This window comes from Mustela nigripes, chromosome 10, assembly GCF_022355385.1.
Source record: "Mustela nigripes isolate SB6536 chromosome 10, MUSNIG.SB6536, whole genome shotgun sequence".
Taxonomy (NCBI): Eukaryota; Metazoa; Chordata; class Mammalia; order Carnivora; family Mustelidae; genus Mustela; species Mustela nigripes.
Window position 1 is genome coordinate 61,395,709 of NC_081566.1, and position 18,785 is coordinate 61,414,493.

At 52.7% G+C, this 18,785-nt stretch overlaps 1 protein-coding gene across 3 annotated transcripts in view; it reads left to right on the forward strand.

Moving 5' to 3' along the window:
- OLFML2B (olfactomedin like 2B) overlaps positions 1-8,697 on the forward strand; it is a 34,177-nt gene extending 25,480 nt beyond the window's left edge. For all 3 annotated transcript variants that reach the window (XM_059413439.1, XM_059413440.1, XM_059413441.1), the window contains exons 7-8: positions 7,031-7,207; positions 7,640-8,697. In XM_059413439.1, coding sequence (XP_059269422.1) covers positions 7,031-7,207; positions 7,640-8,241 — 779 coding nt within the window. In that variant the 3' untranslated portion in view covers positions 8,242-8,697. The remainder of the gene's footprint in view (positions 1-7,030; positions 7,208-7,639) is intronic.
- The last annotated feature ends 10,088 nt before the right edge of the window (positions 8,698-18,785 follow it).

Genomic DNA, 18,785 nt, shown 5'->3' on the forward strand with positions numbered 1-18,785 from the left:
GAGGATCAGTTCCCCCAAAAACGTTGCTGCGACCCTCCACGGCTGGCTTGGATAGGGACAGTGAAGACAGGTAGGCCTGCACAGCTTTGTGCCCCCAGAGATGCTGTCCCTCAGCCTCGGAGTCGCTTCCCCAGGTGACTTCCTCGCCAGTGGAGTGGAGCCTCCCCTCCCTGCTGTGCCTGCCTCTCGGGGGGCCGCCGGCAGTGTAGCTTCCAATGGGCACCTTTGTGGGCCCCTCAGGAACCCCCCTCCTCTAGGAGCCTGAGATGCTGATGCAGGAAGGAGACACCGGCATCCTAGTGGCCATTTGCCTGGTGGGAGCCGGAGCGGGGAGAATGTTTCCTCTTGCTGCTCCGGATTCTGTTTAACCAGAACGACAGCAGCGCGTGGAGGGTGTGAGGTTCTGCTTCCAGACTGGCCTGTAGGGTTTTGTCTCGCTCGGGTCCACCACCGAGAAAACACAGGGACAAGGACGTGCACGTGGGGTTTTCTTCAAACACACACAGGTGAAAGACGGCGTGGCTCGGAGAAGGGGCAGGGCTGCGTGGACTCCTGACTGGCTTGTTTTGGGGAATCATCTTTTTTTAAAGATTTATTTGTTTGAGAGCAAGAAAGCACACGTGTGCTCATGTGCATGCCTGAGCACGAGCAGGAGGGGCAGAGGGAGATGGAGAGAATCTCAAGCAGACTCTACCACCCCCCCGAGCCCGCCCCACTGAGCAGGGAGCCCGACACAGGGCTCCATCTCCCGGCCCTGAGATCATGACCCACGAGATCACAGGCTAAGCTGAAACCAGGAGTCGGACGCTCAAACCAACAGCACCACCCAGGCGCCCCTTGGGGAATCATTTTTAATTGCTTATTGCTGTCAGGTGCCTCCCTGAAGCTGCTGTGAGTGTGGGTGGGATTTCCCTTCTGGATCCTTCTCTGCAGACCCCTGATTATCTGTGCCGGGTGAGTAAGACCAGGTTGCGCCGCGTGTCCTGGTTGCAGGTAAATGAAAACCATTTGGCCGAAACCGACACAGGCCACGGGTCTGCTGCCCCTGAAGGTTGTTTGCTGCGTAATGAGTCCGTCCGTTTTGATTTTGAGCTGTTTGAGGTGTGGTCTTAAACAGGGCTGCATTTAAGAGGAACATCCTATCCCATGCTTTCCAAATCTGATTTTGTGATGTCCTAAAATGCCTAACCATGATCCCTAGGGGAATTATAAACCTTTCAGAAAAACTCCAAAAACAAGTAAATTAGAATTAACTTTTGGTTATGGAAACAAGCATTTGGCTGAAGTGTAGTCACTGTGGGACCGGCAAGGGAAAAATACTGTCAGTAATGGCAGCTGGCTCTCCAAGGGAGGGGTCGGCCACCGTCCTGGGGCCTGGGGAGGGGTCGGCCACCGTCCTGGGGCCTGGGGAGGGCTGCTCAGTTTCTGCAGAGCAGGGAAAGGCTGTGCCACGTGGGCCAGGCTCCGCAGAGCCCCAGACTTGAATGGCTGCAGCTCCTGATGCGAGTTTTTCCACGGGGCTGGTTTGGGGTGGGGAGGGAGAGGGGAGGAGCCGACAAGAGGACTGTCAGGATGAGGACAGCGCCAGCGAGAGCCTGTCCCTGTTGAATCCAGGAAACTTGATCTGGGAAGACGAGGCTCCCAGACTAGCCTGAGACCTTAACAGTCCCTGAGGTTCGCTGGCCCTCCAGCTGTGGGCAGGGAGGGGACTGGAGAGGGGGAAGGTGGCCAGGCCTGCCTGCCACGCGTCAGGGGGACTGGCCTGGGCTGCCCGAGAAAGGTGGTGCTGGCAGGGCAAGAAGGCAAGACCCATGAGGTCCCGGCCTCTGCAGCGGCCAGACCAGATGCTGACAAGACCGGTCCCTGCCCCGGACTCCACAGGCTCCCTGCTCCGGCCGCTCAGTCCAGCCCCCTAGCCAGCCCCCTGCAGCCACAGGGATCTTCAGTCGTAACAGGGGCTCTGGCCATGGAAATGAGAATGGAAAGTAGGACCTTGTGTGGAAGTGGGTGAGGAATAAAGTCTTCCCCTCTGCCATGAAAAGGTTCCTCCAGCACCACTCTTCACCACCCTGACGGGGTGAGAGGGCTCACTTGCCGAGAGGACCGCTGGTGGAGGGTGGCAGGTGACCAACGTGGCACGAGGGAAGCCTGGCAGACAGGATGCTCTTGGTCCAGCCGAGGCCATGGGCTCTGACAGTGAACCCCCATCTCCTGATGTGGTCGCCAGCTTGTGCGTCCCTAGGGGAGAGGACGCCCACACAGGCAGAGCACGTCGGGGGCCGTGAAGGGAGCCCAGAGCAGGGGCACATACTGGGGGGCAGGGACAGGGCTCTGGGATAGGGAGCCAGGGGCCTGATGGAGGGGAGCACAGCCTTAACGCTGGAAGTGGTAGAGAGAGTCGGAAGCCCCTGCCCTCAGAGCTGCGGGGGGAGGTTCTCGGGCAGGCCGGTGGAAGGTGACCCCCACAGGTGACAGCGCCTCAGAGAGAGGCAGGGCACCGACCCCCTCGCTTGTGTTTCAGACATGAGAACACCCCTCCAGCTGTGGGGAAGGGATGCATCGGGTGTTTGGGGTCCGAGGGACTCTCTCCTGGAAAGAGACGCTGACCTGGCCATTTGAAGGACTGGCCGGGCTGCAAAGGGTGGTGGTGCCACAGCGAGGAGGAGCAGGGCCATGGGAGCAGCGAGCCAGCGGGCTGGGGCCGCGGGGGGTCCTGGCCCCGATGAGCACGTGGGGGCCGCGCCAGTGAAGGTCGTCAGTCAAAAGCTTCTCCCTTCCTTCTGGGGTGACTCACTCTTTCTCGCTCTTTCATTAGGCTCTTTCCCCCCCCCCTTGGCTATTTCATGCCATTCTAAGTGAAGAAATATTAAAAATTCCCAGAATTAGCCTGAGTTTTACCATTCATTTATATACCATGAATGTCGGGTTTTTTCACTGCAAATATAAGGTCATTTGACTCCGGTGTGGCAGTCACCGAAATGACATGATGCCTGTGTCATAGCTCCTTCGTACACATGCATTTTGTTCTTGGTGGAGCAGGGGAGACGCTGCCCAAAGCCAGCTCAGCTGTTCTGTTTCCCTCGCTGGTGTGTGCCGTGTTGGCAGCACTGCCTCTCTCCGGCCACTGAGTAGGGAAAGGCGGACAAGGAAAGGACTGTGAGTCACCCAGTCTTTCCGTCTTATCATTTTTAGCCCAAGTTGTTGGCGAATACAAGGAAGTAACACAAGTAAGAAATAATACGGAGCTCTTTACTTGGTTTTTCATGTTTCTTAAAGCACCGCCGTCTTCTTCATTCAAAGCCAGCTCTGGCCCGATGGAAGGTGTAACCTCGGGGGCCGTGAGGCCCCCCTTACTCAGTTGTGGGGGGAGCGCGCTCCCCTGAGTCTGGCTGAACGCCCACATGCACTGGGTCTGCCCGTGCTCATCAGGGGTAGCAAACACTGCGTGCAGACGGGTGGCAGGAAGGCACACAGAGTCAGGGGGCCCGCTCCCAGGCACACACACACTCTCCACTGTCCTGTTAGACTTTGCTTCTAGAACACGAGGTCACAGGTAAAATGACGAAGAATGTCAGGATGGGGACAGCAGGGCATTACCTTAGGGTGCCTCTCTCTGAGCAAGGCACAGGTGACATGGCAGGAGGGCCCCTGGGAAGACCATCAGCGGGGGACCGGCCAGAGAGGTCAGGCTGGCAGCCCGAGGGCTGCGCTCGTCCCGAGGCTGCTTTTAGTCCGTAGCTCTCCATCGGGTCCGCGGCTCTCCCGCCCCACCGCAGCCTCTGCGTCTGCCCACTGGCCCGCACTCCCCGCTGCACCCCTTCAGTCCCTGCCTAGCCTTCCAAGCCATCCGAGTTCAAGAACTCTGAAGCAGGGGATGGCAAGAGCCAGCGTGGACAGGATCAGGGTGCCCGCGCTCCCCACCGTGGCCGGCAATGGCTGTTAAGGCTTTACGCAGAACACAGCTCATGACTGCCACAGTGGGGCAGGAGGGGCAGGGAAGATCCAGAGGGGACCGCGGGGTAGCCAGAATGAACCCAGAAAGACACGGTCCTAACTGAGCCACGGAGGTGAAAAGGAAGGGCAGGGAGAGGGAGGAGACGGCGACCTGTGGGTGTGGGGGCAGGAGGCGGCCGCAGAGAGGCCCGGGGCTCCTGGGGTGGCTCCTGGCTGGTGCGCTGGGCCGGGCTCTAGGACAGCAGCGGGCTGTCCACTGGGGCACACAGATTCTGCTTTTCATCCAGTAAGTCTGAGGAACTGGGAGGACACACAGGAGAAACGTGTGGGGGACTGTTGAGGTGCTCAGGGAGGGTGGAGTCTGCCCAGGGGATGCAGGACGAGCGAGAGGAGGCTCCAGGGCCAGCTGTGAGGATGACGGGGAAAGGCGGCGGCGGCGGAGGGAAGGCAGCTGGGGAAGCAGGACGCGGCGTGGGGAGGGCGGTCAGGAGAGAGCAGCGGGAAAGCCCAGCTGGCAGGGAGGCGCCTGGCCCCTGCAGTGGGCAGACGGTCGTCAGGGTGCTGGGGGTAATGGGATGATGCCCCAATGCCCCCGTGGCCAGGCTTCCCCGGGAAAGGCCACAGCTGAGAGCCTGGGTGGCAGGGGAACCTCTCCGGCAGATTTCCCTTTTAAGATGGTGAGGTGTGGGCAGGTTTAAATGCTGAGGGGAAGAGCGCCTTCTTTTCAGACCCTGGGACCCTGTGTTGTGAGCCCCTGGCTCCCAGGACTACCAACGATGAGAGGGGCCGATGCCTAGAGAACGCTTTGTACTTGGTCCCTGTCTCCGAGTCTGGGGACACTTCCAGGGTGAGTCACAGATAGCGCTGTCTTCTCTGTGGCTCCTGTCAACCGCCCCCCACCTTCTCTCCTTGTCCCTGAGGAGCATTATCACACAGTGTCTTCTCTTCACAGCTGACAGTTCCTTCCAAGGGCAGGTGCATCTGAACGGCTCTGACCCTCGTACCGTGGTGATGGGTCCGGGCCTCATGGCTTACTGAGCTTGAACCTATGTACAAGGGCTCTGAAACCACATGTGTCTGCCTGCGTGTGGGTCAGCACTGCTCTGTCTCTGGGCCTGTAGAGATGTGCCCCCAGGTCGTGGGTGCCCACCAGCTGGGACTCCCCACAACCCGAGAAATAAGGACGCCCGGCTCCAGAGCTCACTGTCTCCGTCTGTCCCAGTGTCCTTGGCCACCTGGAACAAATTACCACAAACTTAGTGGCTTAAACAACAGAAATGGATTCTCTGACGGGTCTAGAGGCGAGAAGTCTGAAATAAGTCTTAGAGGGGCTAAAATCAAGGTGTCAAAGTAAAGTAAACACCCTAAGGATCCGTACCCATGGGGCACATCCCTTGAAGGAGACCCGGGTGATGACAAACTGGGGATTGGTCAGTCCCCAATCCCAAGGTGTCTCCAGATTGCCCACTTTAATCACATCAGGGCCAATGGTAGCAGGGCCAAGACCCAGGCCAGGCCTCTGGCTCCAAAGCCGGGACAGATTCTAGAGCCCCCCAAGCAGGACCCTGCTACTACAGAGCCTCAGGGCTGAGACAGGATTGTGTAGGAATTTAGGGGGCTTCCCAGGGCACCCCAGTACTTCAAAACTCAGATGAGTCCTGGCTTGCAGGAGCTCATCTGCGGCTTCTGAGTCTGGTCCGGGAGGTGGCATGGTCATGGCAGCCCCCGATGGAAACCCCTCGCCTCCCATCTGCAGGGCTCTGGGGCGTGGGTGAGGGAGACAGGGAGTCCGTGCCCTTGCTGGGCTGTGCCAGGGGCAGGGGGCACGTGGAAATGCTCCTCCCTGGGGATGGCACACTAGGGCTTACCTCCAGGCACAGGAAGCATGGCCCCCGCTCAGCACCAGGGAAGGAGGGATTTTCCAGCAGACCGTTGCTGCCTGGGCCAGCTAGAGCTTTCTCTTTTATTGTCTTGAACAGATGAGCTCAGTTGTGGGGGAATGAGGCTTTGGCTACTCAGCTCTGTTGTTTGTCTTGCGGAGACTGGATCCCTCCCTCCCCAGTCGGTCAGATCAGGACCTAATGAACCCCACACAGAGCTGCCCGAACCTGCCAACTGCACCCCACTGCGGGGGCTGCCTGGGAAACAGTGTACACCCCACCTCCAGCCGCCCGCTGCCCCAGGCCCGGCGCCAAGGGCACGGTGCCTGCCCTGTCCTGCCAGCTTGCGCTCCTTCCTCAGACCACAAATGGGACAGTAGGGTGGATGGAACAGACTGGAACAGTTAAGAAGTGAGGGTGGCCTGGAATTGAGAGAGCCCTGAATCCGAACTGGAGGCCTTTGTGCTTTGTCCATGTGAACATCAGGGACCAGTTACTCTGGCCACTGTCACCCATCTGGCTGCCAGAGCTTGGCCCCCTGCTCCTCCCTGTCCCCAGAAGGGGACCCTGGCACCTTGTCCACAGTAGTGACAGGAGCACAGGCTTGAGGTCAGCTCTCTAGGACCCAGCAGGTGGCAGCTCAGCGGCTGGTGGAGCTCCGTGTTCCTGGGTCACGTGTGGCCCAGGCCCTCAGCTCTGCTCACGCTTCCGGGGCTGGCATGCATTCCTCCGGATGCTGTTTCCCCAGGATGGAGGACAAAGAGGAAAGTCCCAGCCCAGCTCCCTCGTGCTTGGGTGGGGGTGGCCATGGGGGCGGGGCAGGAACAGAGCATCCTTGAGCAGGTAGAGGACATCCTGGAAGAGGCTCATTCACAGCACTAGGGGAACAGATGGAACACAAAGACTGGTTTTTCAGAGGAGGGTGTGGTGTCAGGAAAGAACATTGGAGCTTAGATCCTGGAGGGATGAGTCTGTAGGATTGAGAAGTCAGAGGACGGTGGCAGCAGGTGGCTTTGTAGGAGTGGTGTGTAGGACTGATGGTGGGGCCGTGGCAAGTGGATGATGCTGAGGTGTCCAGACTTGGGTTAGAAGCCCCCCAGGGGCCACAGACCACAGCGGGGTTGGGGGAGGCAGGGCACAGGTTTTGGGGCTTCAGGCCTTCCTTCATCCCAACCCTGTCTCCCCCTCTCTGTCAGGAAGGTGCAAAGACACCCTGTCCACAATCACGGGGCCAACTACCCAGAACACATATGGGCGGAACGAGGGGGCCTGGATGAAGGACCCCCTGGCCAAGGACGAGCGAATCTATGTCACCAACTATTACTACGGCAACACCCTGGTAGAGTTCCGGAACCTGGAGAACTTCAAACAAGGTAGGCGCCGTCGGCCCCCCTCGGGGTTTCCTCCCGTCTCTGCGGCCCCAGTCCTCATCACAGCCAGATCGCTTTGGGAGGTGCCTGCGGTCCAGAAGCGGGACGCCCCGTCTTCCGATGGTGAAAGGACCATCCTGGTGGCGGAGGTCCCCCTTCCATGCCCCACATTATCTGCGTTTGGCTGGGGTCCAGGGCCGGGGGTGGGGGCGTAGCCTAGTGAGATAGCCCCCTTCCTACAGCGGGGCCCCAGGGGGTGAGCGCCTGGGCCTGGAAGTGGGAACAGTTCCTCCGGGTGCGGGTGAGCGTAGGGAGGCTCAGCAGTGTGAAGCTGCTTGCTGCACAAAACTGGGCGCGCTGAGACAGCCCCAGGGCTGCGCCCCCTGGGCCACCGGCTGCCCCGCCCCCACCCTGAAGCCCCACCCTCGCACGCAGGCCGCTGGAGCAATTCCTACAAGCTCCCGTACAGCTGGATCGGCACCGGCCACGTGGTGTACAACGGGGCCTTCTACTACAACCGCGCCTTCACCCGCAACATCATCAAGTACGACCTGAAGCAGCGCTTCGTGGCCGCCTGGGCCATGCTCCACGACGTGGCCTACGAGGAGGCCACCCCCTGGCGGTGGCAGGGACACTCAGACGTGGACTTCGCTGTGGACGAGAACGGCCTGTGGCTCATCTACCCGGCCCTGGACGACGAGGGCTTCAGCCAGGAGGTGATTGTGCTGAGCAAGCTCAACGCCGTGGACCTGAGCACGCAGAAGGAGACCACGTGGCGCACGGGGCTGCGGCGCAACTTCTACGGCAACTGCTTCGTCATCTGTGGGGTGCTGTACGCCGTGGACAGCTACAACCAGCGCAACGCCAACATCTCCTACGCCTTCGACACCCACACCAACACGCAGATCGTCCCGCGGCTGCTGTTCGAGAACGAGTACTCCTACACCACCCAGATAGACTACAACCCCAAGGACCGCCTGCTCTACGCCTGGGACAATGGCCACCAGGTCACCTACCACGTCATCTTCGCCTACTGACACCCTGGCCCCACGTGCAGAAGTGCAGAGGGGCTCCCGGCACCTTGTGTGCGTGCGTGAGTGTGTGTGTGGATGCGTATGTGTTGTTTAAAAAATATATATTATTTTGTATAATATTACAACTGTAAAAGGACAGTTTGGGTCTATTTTTTTTAAGTGGATTGTAGATCAATCCATACACGTATGTGCTGGTCTCATCCTCCACGGTTTATATTTTTGTGCAAATGGACTTCTCCTTTTGACCAGTAACCACCTTCCTTCAAGTCCTCAACCTCTCCCGCTCCCAGATCTTAGCAGTGGAAAAGAGTTCTCCATCTGGGGCTTGCAGGCACCAGGAGCAGGAGTGAAGGAGGCAAGAATGAAGTGTTAAGGGGCGGGAAAATTTTTATGTTTTGGAGAAGTTTTAAAAACCCAGAAAAATGCTTTTTTTTTAATAAAGAAAAAATGTTAAACCACCCCCGAGTGTGTTTTTGTTCAGCATGGTTGTGTGGGGCAGGGCTGATCCTGCTCCCCAACCCCCCAGGAGTCTCAGTCTACATGGAGCCCACTCCCCTGCTCTGGGGGGGAGGTCCTGCACCCCGCTGACCCTGTGTGTGGGAAGCTGTTCATTCCTTAGCCCTTGCATGCGGGATGGTAGACACTCTTGAAAGGAGGCTCAGGGCGCCGGGGTGGCTCAGTCTGCGAAGCGTCTGCCTTTGGCTCAGGTCATGGTCTCCTGGTCCTTGGGATGGAGCCCCACTTCAGGCTCCCTGCTCAGAGGGGAGTCTGCTTCTCCATCTGCCCCTCCCCCTCCTCCCTACTCATGCTCTCTCTCACACTTTCTCTCCAATAAATATCCTTAAAAACAAAACAAAACAAAACAAAACAGGAGGCTGAGTGAGGGTAACAGGCACTGCTGAAGAAGTTCAGGGTCAGTCTGTCTCCCTCATCCTTGTCATGAACATTCCCCAGGCTTCCCTGCCCACCTTCCTCTCCAGCAGAGGGGCCTGGCTCTGAAACCAGCACCGGAGGGAGGTTGTGGTGGAGTGAGGCCTTAACCCCTCCCCAAGCATGGCTGAGCCCATGGGCCTCCCCTTTCCTACAGAGGACATGGACCAGGAGACAGAAAATCGGGAAAAGCCTGAACAGGTGACTCCTGAGTTTTTGGGAGGAGGGCCGACTCCCAAGATGAAGTAGGAAGGCCAGTGCATCAGCATGTCACCACCACGCTGTCCCCACCAACCCCCCGCCCCCCCCCCCACGACGAAGTAGGAAGCCCAGGGCATCAGCATTCCCCCCCCCCCGTGCCCCCCCCCCCCCCCCCCCCCCCATTGTTTAAGGAGCAGCTGCCGGGTGATTCCTTCTGCACAGACTTCAGACGCCCCCTCCACACACGCACACACGCGCACGCACACATACACACGTGCTCCCGTGTCCATCCCTGTGCTGCTTACAACCTCCATGCGAGGTGGGGACGTCCCACCCCCTCCCAGCTCTTCGCGTCCACCACTTAGGTCTCAGATAACAAATACCCAAACGACCTCACCCCATCCGGGGCTGTTGGGTCACATTTTCCGCAGGAAGTGCCCGTCAGGTTTGGGGGAAGCGGGAGCGTTGGAGGGAGAGAGGTGTGTGTCCGGGGCTCAGAAAGACGGCAGGCGGTGCCCGTGTCCTGAGGCCCCGCTCGGCCAGCGGAGGGAACGGGTTGGAAACCGTGGCCAAGACTCAAGTTCACCAGGTAGGGCCGCTGTGAGGGCAGGGGGCGAGCCCCGAGGGAGTCGCTGGTGGGAACGTGGGTCTCCGGGAAATGTTCACGGACCTCCCTCTGCCTGAGGAATGTGAGTACAGCTGCCAGCCTCGCGGACCAGGACTTTCCCGCCACCGGCTCCTGGTGACCTCGTGGCCGGGGACCCCGGAGGCCAGCGCCAGCGGTCTGCCCGCTGCTACCTGTGCCAGGGCCTCCCAGACTGCTTACTCTGGAGGTCTCCGGGCTAACCCGAGGGCCGGCTGCCCCGCGGCGTCCAGAAAGGCCTCCGACTTCCGGCTTCCGGTTCAGGGCGGCCATGGCGGACCGGCCTCGAGCAAGTCGCCCGGGGCAGCCGGAAGTGCGGCAGCCGCACCCAGGGCCCGGCTGTGAGGCGAGGGGACCCGTTCTGAGAGGTCCGGGCGCAGCGTGCAGGGATGCCGGGACACGGGCCGGCGTCCCCGGAAAGCCAGGATCCTGCCTGAGAAGCCTCAAGTGGGGGCGGCAGAGGCGGGCCCGGCCGCGGTTCCACCAGAGCCCAGGAGCAGCCGCCCCGACGGCCCGTGTCTGGCGAAGCCCGGGGAGCAGCCGGGAGCCGGGGCCCAGGATGCGGGCGCTCAACCGTCGGAGGGGCAGCTCCTCACCCGGTCGGTGACTCTGGGGTCGGGCTCCCACCTGGAAACCGGCCTGGCCGCGCACTTGGGCGTCCGTGCTCCCGCTCTAGGCTTCCCAGAGCCCTCCACGGGCCGCTCGGCGGGGCGCCCTCTCCCGCCCGCCCTCCCGCGAGGGCCCGCCAGCGGCCGCTCCTGCGTGCGAGCGAACTGCCCACCCCGGGCAGGTGAGGAGCCGCCCCGCGTGGCTCCCTTGGGCTGGAAGGAGGAAGCGGAGGAAGAGGTGGCCGCGCGGGCCGGAGCGGTGACCGCAGGCCTGAAGCCGGGTGGTGGGAAGCGGCTTCCCCGAGCACAGGCAGGCCGTCCCAGGAATCCCACGGTGAGTTCCTCAGATGGCCGCAGAGGCGCCGTGGCGGCCCGGTAAGTTCGGGCCTTCCCGGGTCTTCCCCTTTCCGGTGAACGCAGGGATCTCAGCGCTTTCAGGCTTGTCTGAGTCTCTCCTGATCTCTGCCACCCTCCCCCGACCTCGGGCATTGGAAGAGCTCCGGGGTAAGTGCCCCAGGGATGGGAAGATAGACTTCCAGCCCGGGGCTCAGGGACGCCAACCTCTATGAGAGCTTTTGGTTTTGTTTTTGTTTAGATTTTTCTATTTATTCATTTGAGAGATGGAGAAAGCCAGTGAGCGCACAAGTAGGGGGAGGGGCAGAGGGAGAGGGAGAAGCTGGCTCCCCGCTGAACAGAGCCCGATGTGGGACTCGATCCCACTCTGAGATCACGACCTGAACCAAAGGCAGGCACTTAACCGACTGAGCCTCCTCAGTGCCTGAGAATCCTCTGTAACTTTTGACTGCTCCCAAAACTTAGCTTATTAACCTGCCTTTGACCAGAAACCTTACTGATGACACGGTTAATTAACACATACTTGGTGTGCTGTATGTGTTATAGCCTATATTCTTACCATAAAGTATGCTAGAGAACAGGATATGGTGAGAAAATTGTAAGGAAAATACGTTAATGACCCTGTATCTATTGAAAAACAATACACACGAAGTGCACCTGCTCAGTTCAAACCTGTGTTGTCAAGCGTCAGGTATACTTTTTTTTTTCCTCCTTCTATAGTAGTTCCCAACAGCTTAATTTTCAGAAGTAGAGAAAAGAAATGACTATTCTCCGTCTTTTTACATTCGCTTTCTCGCGTGTACGTTTATTCATTGAACAAATGTTCATGGAGCCTCCCCTGGGGGTCCTGAGTGACCAGGGCTAAGTCCTGACCTCACCGGGCTTAGATTGTAGAGCAGGAGGAGAAAGAAATGCATTTATACATAATGTGACAGGTGGGAATATTAGCAAGCAGGAAAAAGGTATGGAGAAAAACAGGATGGCTTTTTATATGGGCAGCTCAGAGAAAGTCTGTGTGATGAGGGCACATTTGGGCAGAAGCAGAAGACAGCGAGGGGCTCAACCTGAAGACCTCCAGAGGCTGACAGCAAAGGATAGGAACTGGGGTGGCCTTGCCCACCTGAGTTGGCCCAGGTACCCTGGGCACTTGGGGAGGCTGGCGGAAGCACCTGCAACCAACCCAGCGGTGTGCGGAGGCGCTCTAGTTGCTGCCACCTCTTATGCCAGCATGCACCTGGGCACAACTGGGTGATGCGTATATGCCTTCTTCCCACCTGCTACCACCCAGGGAAGCCGCGCGTCTGCTGGAGGAAACTGTCTCCGGGGCCTAGAATGAGTCCTGGCTCCCCTACTTGGCGTTCGCATGACCTGGATCAGCCTCTCTGCATCTGGCTGTCCTCTGCAAAAAGGAGCACACTCTGGGGCACCTGGGTGGGGCAGTCTGGGGGGTCCGTTAAGCGTCAGACTCTTGGTTTTAGCTCAGGTTGTGAATTCAAGGTCGTGTAATCCAGCCCTGTGGTGGGCTCTACACACAGTTCAGAGTCTGCTTGAGATTCTCTGGGGTCTCCTTCTGCCCCACCCCACTGTGCTCTGTCTCTCTCTCTAAAAAATAAAACAAATATATCTTTAAAAAGCACATTCTGCCTACAAAACGAGTATGTTCACAGGAGGTTCAAGGAAGGCAATGCAAGGAAAAGTGAGAAATACAGCTGTTATTGCTGTCCAAAGCCGAAGTCCTTATCTTGACTCCTCTGCCCAGCTCCTCTTTTGGACTTCCCTTGATGGTCCCCTGGCCCCCTGGTCCCCTGGTATATAGCTTCACACACCCCCCCACCCCGATACTATCCTTCTGCAAGCGGCATGATGAGAGGTGGGTGCTTGTGGACACACCCTGGGTCAGCCCTGTTCTGGCTGTGCGATCTTGCACAAAACACTGAACTCTGAGCACTCAGTAATGGATCTGTCTTACATGGATGTTTGGGGGCTTAACGAAATAATATCTAAAGCACAAGTTAAATCATAGGGACTGAGTTTTTATGTGCAAACTTGCACTCATAAGAAAAATAGAAAAGTGGGGCGCCTGGGTGGCTCAGTGGGTTAAAGCCTCTGCTTTCGGCTCAGGTCATGATCCCAGGGTCCTGGGATCGAGCCCCGCATCGGGCTGTCTGCTCAGCAGGGAGCCTGCTTCCTCCTCTCTCTGAATGCCTCTCTGCCTACTTATAATCTCTGTCTGTCAAATAAATAAATAAAATCTTTAAAAAAAAAGAAAAGAAAAGAAAAATAGAAAAGTATATAAAACCCCTATCACCGAGATATAATAATCATCTATATTGCATTATATTTGCTTCATTGGATTTTTTGATATACAGTTTTATTAACATATAATGTATTATTTGCCCCAGGGGTACACGTCTGTGAATCATCAGGCTTACACATTCCACATCACTCACCATAGCACATACCTTCCCGATATCCATAACGCAGCCACCCTATTCCACCACCACCCCTGCCAGCAAGCCTCAGTTTGTTTTGTGAGATCGAGAGTCTCTTATGCTTTGTCTTCCTCCTGATCCAATCTTGTTTCATTTTTTTTCCATGCCTGCCTCTAAAAAATTCCTCATATCAGAGAGATTGTATGATATTTTTTTTTCTCTGATTGAGTTATTTCACTTAGCATAATACCCTCTAGTTCCATCCACGTCATCGCAAATGGTAAGATTTCAGTTTTTATGGCTGAATAGTATATATATACATACCACATCTTCTTTATCCATTCGTCTGTCGATGGACATTTGGGCTCTTTCCATAGTTTCGCTGTTGTGGACATTGTTGCTATAAACATTTGTGTGCACATGCCCCTTCGGATCATTACATTTGTATCTTTAGGGTAAATACACAGTAGTGCAATTACTGGGTCATAGGGTAGCTCTATTTTCAGCTTTTTGAAGAACCTCCATACTGTTTGAGTGGTTGCACCAGCTTGCATTCCCACCAACAGTGTCGGAGGGGTTCCCCTTTCTCCGCATCCTCGCCAACATGTCATTTCCTGACTTGTTAATTTTAGCCATTCTGACTGGTGTGAGGTGGTATCTCATTGTGGTTTTGATTTGTATTTCCCTGACGCCAAGTGATGTGGAACACTTTTTCATGTATCTGTTGGCCATTTGGATGTCTTCTTTGCAGAAATGTCTGTTCATGTCTTCTGCCTATTTCTTGATTGGATTATTTGTTCTTTGGGTGTCGAGTTTGATAAGTTCTTTATGGATTTTGGATACTAGCCCTTTATCTGATATGTCATTTGTGAATATCCTCTCCCATTCTGTCCGTTGTCCTTTGGTTTTGTTGACTGTTTCCTTTGCTGTGCAAAAGCTTTTGATCCTGATGAAGTCCCAATACTTCATTTTTGCTCTGCTTCCCTTGCCTTTGGTGATGTTTCTAGGAAGAAGTTGCTGCCTGTGTTCTGCTCAAGGATTTTGATGGATTCCTGTCTCATACTAAGGTTTTTGATCCATTTTGAGTCTATTTTTGTGTATGGTATAAGGAAATGGTTCAGTTTCATTCTTTTGCATGTGGCTGTCCAATTTTCCCAACACCATTTGTTGAAGAGGCTGTCTTTTTTCCATTGGATATTCTTTCCTGCTTTGCTGAAGATTAGTTGACCATGGAGTTGAGGGTCTATTTCTGGGCTCTCTATTCTGTTCCATTGATATATGTGTCTGTTTTTGTGCCAATATCATACTGTCTTAATGATTACAGCTTTGTAATAGAGCTCGAAGTCTGGAATTGTGATGCCACCAACTTTGGTTTTCTTTTTCAACATTCTTCTGACTATTCAGGGTCTTTTCTGTTCCATATAAATTTTAGGATTATTTGTTCCATTTCCTTGAAAAAAAATGGATAGTATTTTGATAGGGATTGCATCAAATGTGTAGCATAGACATTTTCACAATATTTGTTCTTCCAATCCATGAGCATGGAATGTTTTTCCATTTCTTTGTGTCTTCCTTGATTTCTTTCATGAGCACTTTATAGTTTTCTGAGTACATATTCTTTGCCTTTTTGGTTAGGTTTATTCCTAGGTATCTTATGGTTTTGGGTGCAATTGTAAATGGGACTGACTCCTTAATTTCTCTTTCTTCTGTATTGCTGTTGGTATATAGAAATGCAACTGATTTCTGTGCATTGATTTGAAATCCTGACACTTTACTGAATTCCTGTATGAGTTCTAGCAGTTTTGGAATGGAGTCCTTTGGGTTTTCCACATAAAGTATCATATCCTTTGCAAAGAGTGAGAGTTTGACTTCTTTTTTGCGGATTCAGATGCCTTTTATTTCTTTTTGTTGTCTGATTGCTGAGGCTAGGGCTTCTAATACTATGCTGATTAGCAGTGTTCGTAGTGGACATCCCTGCCATGTTCCTGACCTTAGGGGAAAAGCTCTCAGTTTTTCCCTATGGAGAGTGATATTCGCTGTGGGTTTTTCATAGATGGCTTTCATGAAATGGAATGTTGTGAATATATTTGTGATGTCCATCTGGTACGTGTGTCATTTAAAGCCTTTATTTCCTTGTTGATTTTTTGCTTAAATGATCTGTCCATTTCAGTGAGGGGGGCGTTAAAGTCCCCTACTTTTATTGTTTTATTGTTGATGTGTTTCTTTGATTTTGTTATTAATTGTTTTATATAATTGGCTGCTCTCATGATGGGAGCATAGATATTTAAAATTCTTAGATCTCTTGTTGGACAGACCCTTTAAGTATGATATAGTGTCCTTCCTCATCTCTTATTATAGTCTTTGGTTAAAATCTAATTTATCTGATATAAGGATTGCCACCCCAGCTTTCTTTTGATGTCCATTAGCATGATACATTGTTTTCCACCCCCTTACTTCAAATCTGGAGGTGTCTTTGAGTCTAAAATGAGTGTCTTGTAGACAGCATATCAATTGGTCTTATTTTTTTTTATCCATTCTGATACCCTGCATCTTTTGATTGGGGCATTTAGCCCATTTACATTCAGGATAACTACTGAAAGATATGAATTTATTGGAAGATATGCCATTATATTGCCTGTAAGGTGACTGTTACTGTATATTGTCTCTGTGTCTTTCTGGTCTTTTACTTTTAGGCTCTGTCTTTGCTTAGAGGACTACTTTCAATATTTCCTGGAGGGCTGGTTTGGTGTTTTCAAATTCTTTTAGTTTTTGTTTGTCCTGGAAGCTTTTTATCTCTCCTTCTATTTTCAGTGATAGCCTAGCTGGATATAGTATTCTTGGCTGCATATTTTTTTCATTTAGTGCTCTGAATATATCATGCCAGTTCTTTCTGGCCTGCCAGGTCTCAGTGGATAGGTCTGCTGCCAATCTAATATTTCTACTGTTGTATGTTACAGATCTCTTGTCCTGAGCTGCTTTCAGGATTTTTCTCTTTGTCACTGAGACTTAAGAGTTTTGCTATTAGATGATGAGGTGTGGACCTATTTGTATTGATTTTGAGGGGGATTCTTTGTGCCTCCTGGAGTTTAATGCTTGTTCCCTTTGCCAAATTAGGGAAAATCTCTGCTATAATTTGCTCCAGTATACCTTCTGCCCCCTGTCTCTCTTTCGTCTTCTTCTGGAATCCCATTTATTCTAATATTGTATTGTCTTATGGTACCACTTCTCTCTCAAATTCTCCCCTTGTGGTTCAGTAGTTGGTCTCTCTTGCTCAGCTTCTTTATTCTCCATCATTTGTTCTAATTCTCTCTTCTGCCTCATTTATCCTAGCAGTCAGAGCCTCCATTTTTTATTGCACCTCATTAATAGCTTTTTTATTTCAACTTGGCTAGATTGTAGTTCTTTTATTTCTCCAGAAAGGGATTTTATTTCCCCCAGAAAGGGATTCTCTAGTATCTTTCATGGTTTTTCCAAGCCCAGCTAGCACCTTCATAATTGTCATTCTGAACCCTAGTTCTAACATATTACTAAAGTCCATATTGATTAGGTCCCTAGCTGTCGGTACTGCCTCTTGTTCTTTTTTTTGTAGTGAGTTTTTCCATCTTGTCATTTTATCCAGATAAGAGTAGGTGAATGAGAGAACAAAATACTAGAAGGGTAGCAATGACCCCAGAAAAATACACTAATCAAATCAGAAGAGACCTTCTGGAAAGCAGTCGATTGTTCCTGGAATTGCTGCTCTTCTTCTCTTCTATCTCCTGTTAAGTTTGTAGGTGTTCAGAATGGTTTGATAACTATCTAGCTGAACTCTTGGGACCTGATGATATTTAGGTCTCCTACTCTGCCATGTTGCTCCTCCTTCTCCCAGAATAGACTTTTGTTAGCTTAGGCTAGAAAGATTTTATTGGAAAGAATCTGGAAAGTTTGTAGACTCAAGGAAAATCTGGAAAATCAAGACATGGGAAGAACAGAACTAGGTCAGGCCTGGGGCCCCAAGTAGCCCAATGTCCTGAGATGAGTTGTCTTATGCATAGCCTCACAGCAGACTCTGCTTTAACACCTGCAGTCCCCAGGTGTCTCCATTCAGGATGCAGATTTCCAAGAGAGGGTCTGATGTGTATGATTGGCTCTAAAGCCTATCGCCCTAATGAGGCTGGGATTCTGTGAGTGACAACCCACCCCGATCACAGGAGGCTAGGAAGGGCCACTTCCCCCAAAGAAGGGCTGCTGAGCAGACAAAAAACAAAAACAAAAAATGAAACTAGAAGTCTGCTACGAAGGTTTTCTTTAATAGTAATGACACTAAGGTATTTGAAATGTGATTCAGTTTCTCAGTGTTCAGTTTATACATTATAATTTGGGTAACCAATCAGATTTCTCTGTTTGTGCAGCTGCTGGAGAGTTTATGGTAATTGTGTCTCACCCATTGCGAGTCTGTCTGTTTGATGGTGTCCATGCTGATTTTACCTCTCTCCTGGTTCTATTTTATGTTTTTATATTTTTTATTTTTTCATTTCATTTTATTTTATTTTATTTATTTTCAGTGTTCCAAAATTCATTGTTTATGAGCCACACCCAATGCTCCATGTAATGCATACCCTCCATAATACCCATCACCAGGCTCACCCAACCCCCCTATTTTATATATTTTTAATTATTTTATTTTATTATTTTATTTTTTCAAGATTTTATTTCTTTATTTGACAGAGATCACAAGCAGGCAGAGAGGCAGGCAGAGAGAGAGGGGGAAGCAGACTCTGCTGAGTAGAAAGCCCGATGTGGGGCTCAATGCAAGGACCCTGAGATCATGACCTGAGCCGAAGGCAGGGCTTAATCCATTGAGCCACCCAGGCACCCCATAATTAATTTTTTAATTTTAATTTCACTATAGTTAACAGACAGCATTATGTTAGTTTCAGGTGTACAATATGGTGATTCAGCACTTCCATACATCACCTCCTGCTCATCGTGATGAGTGTGCTCTTAATCCCTTCGCCTTTTTCCCCCATCCACCCCACCATCAGTTTGTTCTCTTTAGATAAGAGTCTGTTCCTTTGTTTTGTTTCTTAAACTCCACATATGAAATCATATGGTGTTTCTCTTTCTCCGACTGATCATTTCCGTTAGCATTGTACACTTTAGCTCCATCCATGTCGATGCAAATGGCAAGATTTCACTCTTTTTGATGTTGGAGTACTAGGCTATTGTATATATGCACCACAGCATTTATCCGTTCGTCAATTGATGGACATTTGGGCTCCTTCATAATTTGGCTACTGTAGATAATGCTGCTCTAAACATGACAGTGCCTGTGTCTCTTTGATTTAGTATTTTTGTACTCTTTAGATAAATACCTAGTAGTGTAATTGCTAGGTCGTA